At 44.6% G+C, this 11,441-nt stretch overlaps 1 protein-coding gene and 1 pseudogene across 1 annotated transcript; one reads left to right on the top strand and one right to left on the bottom strand.

Annotated features, from left to right (window-relative positions):
• Window positions 1-2,176: 2,176 nt before the first annotated feature.
• Window positions 2,177-9,582, bottom strand: LOC136510747 (uncharacterized). Its single transcript, XM_066505097.1, has 3 exons — window positions 9,374-9,582; window positions 8,079-8,229; window positions 2,177-2,362 (listed from the first exon to the last, which is right to left on the bottom strand). Exons 1-3 carry the CDS (start codon window positions 9,580-9,582, stop codon window positions 2,177-2,179), a joined length of 546 nt encoding a protein of 181 aa, XP_066361194.1.
• A 908-nt stretch (window positions 9,583-10,490) lies between these two features.
• LOC136510746 (probable calcium-binding protein CML32) lies at window positions 10,491-11,027 on the top strand (annotated as a pseudogene).
• The last annotated feature ends 414 nt before the right edge of the window (window positions 11,028-11,441 follow it).

The raw sequence follows: 11,441 nt of genomic DNA, 5'->3' as shown, positions 1-11,441 counted from the left end.
TTGTCCTTTTTCTTCACAAACAAGGCTAGACAACCCTAGGGAGATGAACTAGGTTGAATGAGACCTTTGTCCAATAGTTCTTGTAGCTGAATTTTAAGTTCTGCTAACTCATTGGGTGGCATCCTATAGGGTCTTCTTGAGATAGGTGCTGTACCTAGCACTAACTCAATTCTAAATTCCACATCCCTATCAAGCGGCAAACTAGACAACTCATCTAGAAATACATCTGGAAACTCACAAACTATAGGAATATCACAGAGAGTAGTGGTTTGGATGGCACAAGACAAGTTTTGAAGATCAAAACTTCTAGGAAGTGGCACTAGGAAAGCACCATCCCCTTTTGGTTCCCTCAACAAACTGGTTCAAGTGGATGTGTCGATAATAACTCCATGCCCACTCATCCATTTCATTCCCAAAATCACATCTATGGCTAATCCTGGCAATACTATGAGATCCATGGTATACTCTCTCTCTTAGATGGAGATAAGCACATCTCTAACTATTTGGTTTGTAGAGATAATAGCCCTAGCTGAACTTATACTATAACCACCCTTGTCTACCTCAATTATCTTTTAATCATGCTTAGATGCAAATGTTTGGCTCATAAATGAATGAGAAGCTCCAGAATCAAATAAAACAATTGTGGGATGTTTGTTAATAAGAAACATACCAGCCGTCACAACTTCCCCTATGGGAATCTCCTCCATGGTTGTATAGTGCATGTACCCAGGACGTGCCTTAGGATTGGCCTATTTCTGATTACCCTAGTTTTGATTTCCATTCCTCTTGGGATAGGGGCACTCCTTGGCCCAGTGGAACGTCTAATTGTAATTGAAGCACGGCTGGTTACTTCTTGGCCCTGCTGAGCTTCCTTGGCCTATGTTACCCTTAGGCAGGGCAATGGTGAATGCCTTGCGAAACACCAGTCTAAGGTCAGCTAGCCTAGGCTTTCTTCTGACGAGGCCTAAACATAGGTGTTGGAGGATGGAACTATGGCCTGGCTGCCATAGAAGCTTTGGACTGAGATGAACCTGAGGCACCTACCTTAGCTGCTCACTTGCGACCCTTTGCTACTGCATGTAGGTTGTTCTAGTTTTCTTGGGTTAGGGCATCACTAACGAACTCATTATATGTAGCACATTTAGCATTGACCATCGTTTTCATCAACTTAGTGCCAAGGCCTCTCTTGGAGCTTTCTATTTTCTTCTCTTCTGTATTCACAAACTTTGGGGCATATCTGGATAGGTTGTTGAATGCATGCATATACTCTATCAGGGTCTTTGTCCCTTATGTGAGCTTCATGAACTCAACGGCCTTCATTCGCATCAACCCTGGGGGAATATGATGCCCCCTAAATGCTGCCTTGAATTGCTCCTAGGTAACATTTGCTCCAGTAGGTAAGGCAAACAAATAATGAGTCCACCAGATACCTATAGGCCCCTGTAGTTGATGTGATGCATACTCGACCTTCACCATTTCGGTGACCCTCAACAGACGGAACTTCTATTCAATAGTGTTCAACCACTCATCAGCCTAGAGTGATTCTTCTGCCTCTTTAAAGATAGGAGGCTTTGTCTCTAGAAAGTCCTTGAATGTACTATATTGATTTGGCTTTGGCCCCTAATTCTGCTAGCGGGCATGGGCTATGTTCTGCACAATGAGGCATAGTGTTTCTTCCATTGTTCGCTGGCTTCCCAAGAGTTGCGCAAAAAATTCATTCACGGAGGGTGGCAGTGGTGGTGGTAGGTCGTCATCATTACCACCCTGACTGGTGCCAGCCCCTATGCGAGTGTGAGTCATCTACAAAATTGCATCAATAAGTGATTATTGGATGATATCATGAATTGCAGAAGAATGTGTAATCACTGCCAAACTGAATTTACTGGAGAGAATTTAAATTGATACAATAAAATAGAGGCACAATTATTCATTCTCACAACATAACAACACCAATTTGATCACTTATCGCGCTCGCAACGCGTTAATATGCATGTCATATTTTTACCAGCAAAATGAAACTGGAATTTCATTAAAGTTTGTACCACAGTGGACCAACATGCAAGGTTCCAATATTACATCAATGATACATTCAAAGATCAAAACTTAAGCTACATGTCCATTACATAAGATAGCATAGGATAACATCTAGCGCACCAAACTAGTCACTAAAGTTGCTCTACACATCAGCATGGTCACTATCAAGGTTGGATAGAGCCTCGCCCTCATCCACGGGCACCACTTCTTCCTCCTCCCAATCATCATCTTCAATAGACATTTCCAGATCTTCTTCTTCCTCATCAAGGATCGGGTGCAGTTGGTTGTTCAGAAAATACACTTCATGCTGAAGATCAACCACCATGTTCTAGGGTATGAGCAAGTTGATGGGACAAATCCCACTCAATGCATGCCTACTATGCAGCCTCAGCTTTGACTCTGTCACGTGCTGCTTCTGCCTAGGCTGCACTGGTTGTTGGCAAAGATCCGCTAGGTGCATAGCAGTGAAGGCCTCAGCGCAAGCAGCCTCTAGCTACTTCCACAGTCCTACCAGCATAGCCTGATCATCAGCTCTTGCCACTTGAGCGGCAGCTCTTTGCTAATCGACCCATTCCATCTAAGTCTAGAGGGCTCCTAATGCGGTATAAGATTCATCAGTGTCCCAACAAGCCTCCTTAGCTGCCTTCTTGTACTTGCGCACACGCTTCCTCAGCTTCTGTTGTCTAGCTTTGGCTCTCATGAGCTTGTCCATACAAGTGGTATAGGACTCCTGCCAAAAGTCCCGAGTGTCCTGACGAGTATAAAACATCTTCATTACGGTGAACATAGCACTCATAGCAGGACTAGAACTCTCTATCTGCTCATCCCAGGTCTCGGATCAAATCATTATGGTTACGTTGTGCCCAAATTGCTGTAGACGGATCCACTTGAGGAAAAGTATCAGCTACACTACCGGTCAACTCATCCCCAAGGAGTTTTTCCCTCAGAATCCTGCCTTCCACTCCTGCCATAGTGGTGCTTGGGTACGAGCAGGTATGGTTAGCTGCACATCATACCATAGCTGTCCTTCTAGATATCCCTCATTCTAGAAGTAGCAAGGCAGTGCGGTATACCCCACAAAGTGTAGTACCCTCTAGAGCAGGGCAGTGGTACCGAAGATCTCTAGGAAAGTCTCACTCCCAGCTGATGCTCCCATATGTACCAACAAAATATGGTGCAACTCTTTGTGAGAATAACATTATAATAGAAAAGAGTTACTTAATGGAATAGGAAACTTATAAGGGGAGGAACAATGCAAGTATGTAATGAATGATTTATCATGATGCATGCACGTTCCATACGTCCTCACAAACTTAGAAAAATTGAAGCTTCTAGCGACATACACGGTGGCATACATACGTTCTCTCATAAATAATGTAACTATTTGAGCTACATGTTTTGTCCTTAGCATACCTGGACAAGAGTTTCATTTCAGCCCAACCCCATAATTATATAAATACAGAAATGAAAATCTAGGCTCTAGGTTGAATACTAAATACTTCCATATATATATATATACCCATATATATATACTTTCATATCAAAGCTACCCAAAAGTAAATACGTCCCATTACACACATATAAATATGCATATACAAGCCATATCAAAGTTAACCCACAATTAAATACCTTAGTATATATATGAGACATATATATACTTTAGTATCAAAGCTACCTCTCCCTTTATACCGCATGCTCATATCATGCGGTCATGCCACTCATCATCTTACCTTGGGTGTAGAGGCATTTGATCCATACATTACCACTCAAGTGAATGGCATCCATACAATAGCACGCCAGTATGGACGATGAAAATAAAAACCCCCATGTTAGTACTTATTTAGCCACCTGAAATCCTTAACTGGGCATAAAGGAAGCGATCACTGGCACACTTTAGATTCAAATTTCAGATTTGAACACCTATATATATAGCTATAAGTTGTCAAAAACTAGTTTTAGGAAAACAAAAACCTTTGTTTTAAATACACATGTGGCAATTAATGTTAGATCTTGCTCTGATGCCAACTGTAACAGAACCATCCCTAATTTATAAGAGCACAAGTACAATAGTAGTGGAGGAGCTGGTCGCACTTTTATACTTGAGCCCATATAAACCTGGTAGTCCATCGAGTACCATGAAGGATCTCAATTCGTCACCAACATACAACCAAGATCGTACATGATTCAACATACATGCCACATGTAACATAGAGTTCACAAATACATTGCCATACCTCAGAGTGCAATTGAATTTATTACAAACCAAGTTCAAATAAAGTAGTAGCGGAAGCAAAGTAGTTTTTAAACCAACACCTCACACCATGGTTCAAATACTTGCCAGTATGTGATCACAACCCATAAAAGCATCATAGCTTAGATATATAAATGGAACCACCTTGTCCCGGGCCTACTCCTTGTCCACCGCGGGACAGAAGTAGTTCTTACAGTAGCCATGATAAATAGTGTTATCTGCAACAAGTGGGAAATAAACCCCTGAGTACAAGAAGGTACTCAGCTAGACTTACCCGTTATAAACCAAAATAAAGTGACTCCAAGGATCATGCAAGGCCTTATAAGTGGAGCTAGCTTGACAACATTTTGTATAAAAGGCCACTAATTCAGCTATACATTTTATAATTCCATCATCAAGTTAATTATAGCTATTCATCTCTAGATTAGCAACTAACTTATGCCAAACATGTGGTATATCCATAGTGACACAACAATAGTAACCATAGCAATTTATTATATCAGTCTCAGAACCATTCCACTTGCCATTACCACTACGATAGAAGGAAGCTCAGTCAAGTTTCTCACTATCTGAGAGAGATGGCGATTCGAATTGATTGCAACCAGCTGGGTAGTATTCCTAACACAAACCCTAGGTCTACCAGCCATGGTAGTCTTAGGTCACCTTTGGTACAACTCAGGCACAATTCAAGTGTTTCGATCAGCACCGCACCCTCAGGGACACTACCGGATGCCAGGTCGATCAAGACTCTAACCTGCCCTTGGCCCCACACTGGCTCCCCTAAACATCCTTACTACCTCTAGTGTGCACACTTTGATAGAACGAGGCCTGGCCTAAGTTGAGCTACTTGGCTTCGCGGTTAGAATGAGTTATCCAGGCCAGCTAAGTGAGAGGCATGTGTTCAAAATGACCGAGGAGCAACAACGATGCGGTCCTTAATCGGTGCAGTCAGAATCACATGAGTCAAATTACAACATAGACTCCGTTTGGCCTTGATTTACAATGTCCCATGGTTCTTTTATACGATAGCAAATATAGCCAACCGTGGTTAAGTGTCCACCTATATCTCGCAGGTGATAGGAAATCACCCTGACTTCTACCGAGCTAAGCATTGCTAAGAAGTTATTCGATCCTAGACCTACATAGCATTCAAGGTATATTTCTGTACAAGGTAGTTCTATGCATCAAGTGTTTCCAATCAACTCTTATAACCTAATGCATCAAACATAAAGAACTCAAGTTATATTTTATAAAACATAGGAGACTTATAATGCTCCGGGGCTTACCTTTCAGGAAAGAAGTGGGTTGGTGGTCAGGGCACTCCTAGAAGTTCCTCAGTATCTAGCTCCTTGCCTTTGGGAGCTGCTGGTTGTGGTGTCTCCTAATTCTCCTCTGTCTCTTCTTCGAATTCTAGTAGGGTTTCTCCTTCGGGCGATCCTATATGCATGAGCATGAAATAAGATATCATGGATGCATAGTTAATGACATGGATGATATGATAAGATAAAATTGCATACTCATAAGTGTTCTTAATAGTAATGTATTAAAGTGATAACATGATAAATTTTCTTTTACTGAATAGGTGCATACTCTCCTCTCTAGTAATTAAACAAACACCTATTTAAACATTTTCTGGGCTGCAAGACAGTAGCCACTTGTTTTGACCATAACTGGAGTTATACACACCCAAACAATATGGTTGTGGACTTTCTTGAAAGCTTATGAAATTTCATACAACTTTATTTTAATCATCTTAAGGTGATTCAGTAGCTATCTCGGTCAAACAATTCAATCTTCTAGATCTATCTAGAGGTCTAGCAAATCTGATAGTAGACTTCTAATAGCTATAAATCTTAAACTAGTTAGCCTATAGCTAAAAAATTTTAGTAAAAGCAAGATGAGTAAGTTTCCTACAACTTTGTTATTATCAAGTTTAACACGAAAAGTCAGTATCATCATGAATTTGTCAACACAACAGAAACTACTCCTGCAGCCATCTAGTTGAGTTATAAAGCAATGATTAAGTAGCTACCTATAACCAATCAATTCTAAGCACAACTACTAATATCGATAGATCATATGCATCACAAGCACCATAGAAAACATCATGGTTAAGCCCAAATAATTTACTTATGTGCATTTATTAATTTCCTTATATAATAAGGTGATTTAAAGGATAAATATTTACCTATGCTCAATAAATTCTCAGAAAATTGCAGTAGTCTACATCCGACCTCAGTAGTGTACTATACAAATTTCATGCCATTTTGATAAGTATAGCAACCTCTACAAAAATGACAAATTGCATAGGCTTATTTTAGCAAAAATAGTTTAACCTAGTGAAAAGTGCTAAACAATAGATTTCATATTTTTTTATTGTCATCCTAGGATAAGAACACTGTGTAAAAATTTGCATGATCATATGTTATGTATTTTCACCCCAGTTATTTTCACTACAAACAAGAAATTATGTAAGATTAAATAGGAAGACCATATCCCAAGTATGCCTATTGTAGGTTTAGTAGTTTTCCTAGCTAGAGCAGGTCAATACAAGACCAAAAAAATTGGAATTACAATTTTTGCACTTCCCTGGCTCAAGATATGCATTTTACAAGATAGAAACTATTTTAAAAGCACTTAACTAGCTCAATTTAATTCCCCTAGAAAAATATCCAAAACAGTAGGTTTCATATTTTTATCAAATATTACACTTCATGATGAACCCAACAAAATTTGGTTCACTTAATTTGGACATTCCTAGCTCTAGTTATGAATTTTTGAAGTTTGCAACAAAATCTAGAAAAATAAATAAAGAAAAAAATTCAAAACCCTGATTGACAGCTGGGCCCCGTGGGTCAAAGGGCCCAGGCGAGAGCGAGACAAGAGCAGAGGATGGTGCTAACATGCCTAGAGCTCGGCGATGGCAAGCTCACCGATGGTAGCGTCTTCACCATCGTGACGTCGACCGGTGCCCTTGGTTGGCTCAGCAATTCGCCAGAGCAACCTCGTCGGTGATAATGGTGGCACGACGAAGGTGCTCAACAGTGGGATCATCATCTCCAACAACACAGCTAGGTGAGTGATGCTATAGCATCAGGGAGTCCTAGCTAAGCTCTAGGGTTAGGTCTAGGGCATGGTGAAGCGATGGTGTGCTCCGGCCACGTGCATGGCGGCACGGCAACGTGAGCGCGGTGACGGTGAGGTCACCGTTCCGACGAGATGGCGGTCGATGATAGGTCTTTGTCTTTGGGGATGGTGCTAGGGTTCTTGGCATTGTGGAAACACACCCTAGAGGGGGACGATGGGGTCTAGCTAGGGTCAGCCATGGTGAGCGCGTGCTTGCGACCATGGTGGACGCGCACGGCTGCGTCACGCATTCCCACGCGATGGCGGCGGTAGCAGTTAAGCTGGCTGTGGTCATAGCATCTATGACCTATGGCGACACACAACCAAGGGTGAGGGAGGTAGAAGAGGCACTACGGGTGGCTGGCCACCGGTGAGCCCATGCTCGGCGGCGCACCATGACCATAGTGGCGATGGTGGCATGGCAATGTGGTCTCACTTGTGCTTGTCTAGTGGCGCTAGCTGCTCGAGGAGGTGGAGTAGATTACAGAGGAGCTACATGTGAGGTGGATTGGGTGACGGTGCTGGCAGTGGTGATGTGCTTGGCCGGTGATGACGCTGGTGGCAGCGGTGCTGCAGCTTTGCTCTGCTCTGGAGCCACACGCGAGCGAGATGGAGAGGGCAAGACAGTGAATGAACATATGAGAGCGAGGGGCAATCGAGTGCTCACCTTTGTGGCATGGTAGGGTGGGCCAGTGTCGGCGTACAGCCACCATGCAGTGCGCGCAGGCCTACGCTGGTCGGCCATGACGCGCGCAGCAAGGCCAGGTTTCAGTTCGGATGAAACTGCCTGAAACTCGATTTTTTCTCCACCACAACTCCTAATCCGTGCAACATTTTTGGTAAACCAATTTCACCATTTTGTAGAGCTACACAAGTACTACAAGTTTGCTTAAGGAAGTTTTGTCTAATTCCCAATGGTTTGCAAATTAAAATCACCAATGGTAGCTACAAGGAAACTAGAAATCAGCTTTAGACAAACAAATTTTTGAGTTTCAAAACAGCATTAAGTTGATTTTTGTGAGCCCTATTTGACCATGTTAGGTACTGAACTTAGCTCATGACCCTTAAACAAAGTTTGTTTCGCATAAGATAAGCTACAACTTTTGTTAAGGGATGCATTGCCATTAAAATAATCTATGCTATAGTTCAACTCTAGTCAAAGTAGTAACATGAAAAATGACATTATGAGTAAACTAGGACTTAGAAGCAAAATTGGCCAATGTCATGAATACAAACATTGTTCCATTTACCATCCTAGACATGTCTAAGGTATTTTTGTGACCTTACAACCATCTCTTGCATTGGTTACACATGATCACAAGCATATGCATGTATATAATCAACATCACATGTGACAATATGTAAAGAATAAGATGAAATTCCGTATGCTCATGCTCATGACTGCTTGGATGATGCTTGTGCTCATGAAATGCAAGTGCCAAATGCAATGCTTAACACTAGGGTGTTACACTCCAACCCCAAGATTTAGTTATCAATCTTGAACCATCAACACCCCAAAATCTAAATCCTCTAAAGGAAGAAGAAATTCAACATTTGGAAATCCCTTTTGAAATTAAAGATGACCTCTTTGATGCTAATTTTGGGAGTACATTAAATTTTGAGTTAAATGCATGGGTGGACCATCAACTTGCGCTCTAGTTTCACTCAGGTCCATCAACTCTGAAAGTGGGTTTTTGGGTCCATAATCTTTGTTAGTGGCGTATTCATAGCCCATACCCCTTTGTTTAAATTTTTTAACCGACATGGTTGTCCATCATGGCATCCAGGTTGGATTTGGTGGGAGAGCGTCGGCCGCCTAGTCCATTCTGCTAGCCTCGGGGAGTCCTAGCTTCTTGAGCACTTCCTGTAGCTTAGCGGCAGAGATGAAGCCGTCGCCGTCGACGTCAAAGACCTTGAACGCCTCCCACATCTCCTCCTCGTCCTCCTCGCCGCCATTGCTACCATCCACCAAGTGCGCAGTGGAGCTTGTCAAAGTCCTCAAAGTGGAGGCTCATGGTGCCATTAGGCACATAGGCGCCGACGATGGCGGCCAGGCCGGCACAGTCGACGTCCAAGCCCAGCGTGTCTAGCACCGGCCCCAGCTCGTCCACCGTGATCTCACCGGCCCTATTGTGGTTGTATAGGTTGAACACACGGCAGAGGTGCACCATGTTTAGGCTCCCATTGCAAAGCTAGAATGATGCTGATGGCATGAACCTCACCTGGTTTGCCAAGCAAGCCGTCACCATGGCCTTCCTGGGCCGCCTCGGTGACCTCTAGCTGGCCACCGGCACGCTCGGCTACAGCTTCGCCAACATCACTAGCTTTGCCATCCTCAATGACCTCTGCAGCGCCATGGAGCCCATCTATGGCTAGGCGCACGGTGCTGGCAACGTCGCCCTACTACGTGGGACGCTGCTCAGGGCCACGCTCATGCTCCTCGCTGCCTCCATACCCATCGCGCTCCTCTGGATGTGCGTCGATGTTGTCCTGCTGCTGTTCGGCCAGTAGGCCAACATCACGGACATGGCCAGGACCTACGTGCTCTGCCTCCTCCCGTACCTCAACATCACCTCCATGCTCAACCCGCTCAAGTCCTACCTTAGCGCGTAGGAGGTGACGCTGCCCACGCTGTTCGGAGCCACGTTGGCGCTGGCGCTTCACATCCCGCTCACCATGTTGCTCTCCACCAGGATGGGTGTCCAGGGCATGGCCACGGCCGTCTGGCTTAGCGACCTCGCCCTAGCCCTCATGCTCACCACCTATGTGCTCACCCACGAGCTCCGCCGGCCAACCAAGCCACAACAATAGCAGCAGACAAAGCCAGCAACGGCGGGTGATTGGCTACTGCTCCTCCATCTGGCCGTCCCCTATTATCTCCCCTTACTGGTCCCTATCCCTTCTATAAATAGCCAGTGCTGTCCTTGTGCTCCTTCCAAAATAAAAGAAGCAATTTGGACACCACACAAATTAAAGGAGAGAAAAGAACGCAGGGCAGCTAGAGCGCGGCTCCGCTGAAGCACACCAGCAGGGGTGAGCGAGAGAATCTATATGCCAAGGTTAACCTTGAGCTTGAAGGATGGACACAAACCAGGGCATGGTGGGGGTGGTGAAGCCGGTGCTGGCGAAGCGGACGTCGTCAGCATCGTTCTGCCTCCACAATGGGAGCCTAAACGCGGTGCGCCTCCACCGCGTGTTTGACCTATTCGATCGCAATAGGGATAGCGAGATCACGGTGGACGAGCCAGTGCAGGCACTAGACGTGTTGGGCCTGGACACCAACCGTGTTGGCCTGGCCACCACCATCGGCGCCTATGTGCCCGATGGCGCCACGAGCCTCTACTTCGGGGACTTTGACAAGCTCCACCATGTGCTCGGGGATGCCTTCTTTGGCATGCTCATGGACCAGCAGGACGCCGCCACCGCTGGGGCAGACGACAGCAAGGGTGGTGAGGAGGACGAGCAAGAGATGCAGGAGGCGTTCAAGGTCTTCGACATCGACGGCGATGGCTTCATCTCCACCGCCGAGCTATAGGACATGCTCAAGAAGCTAGGACTCCCTAAGGCCAGCAGCATGGACTGGGCGGCCAGTGCTCTCCCGCCAAATCCAACCTAGACGCCACGGTGGACAACCATGTCAGGTAAAAAATTGAAACAAAGGGGTATGGGCTAGGAATACGCCACTAACAAAGATTATGGACCCAAAAACCCACTTTTAGAGTTGATGGACCTAAGTGAAACTAGAGAGCAAGTTGATGGACCACCCATGCATTTAACTCTTAAATTTTTATAAGAGACCTTCGAGCGAGTATAATTCAAATCCCCTCAAGAAGGGATCTCTTAGAAAGCGTCCTAAATCAAATTCCTATGGGGGACATCTAGAAACATGCAAGGATGGAATGACATGTGATGCCATAGTAGGGGAGCCAAGTCATTTTGAAGCCAATCCTATCTTCTCCCCTTCTATGCCCACAACCGATATAAGTTTTGAACCCATCTCTAAACCCATCCTTGACCCCGATGAATCCCC

Source organism: Miscanthus floridulus, chromosome 16, assembly GCF_019320115.1.
Source record: "Miscanthus floridulus cultivar M001 chromosome 16, ASM1932011v1, whole genome shotgun sequence".
Lineage (NCBI taxonomy): Eukaryota > Viridiplantae > Streptophyta > Magnoliopsida > Poales > Poaceae > Miscanthus > Miscanthus floridulus.
This window is presented reverse-complemented; position numbering and strand designations above follow the sequence as displayed.

Excerpts from the sequence above, each read along its gene's own strand:
- LOC136510747 (XM_066505097.1), bottom strand. The coding sequence starts at position 9,582 with ATGGTGCACCTCTGCCGTGTGTTCAACCTATACAACCACAATAGGGCC. Across the intron at positions 8,230-9,373 it reads CACTGCGCACTTGGTGGATG|GAGTTGTGGTGGAGAAAAAA; the intron begins GTAGCAATGGCG and ends TGCACGGATTAG. Across the intron at positions 2,363-8,078 it reads CACCCTACCATGCCACAAAG|AACATGGTGGTTGATCTTCA; the intron begins GTGAGCACTCGA and ends CTCATACCCTAG.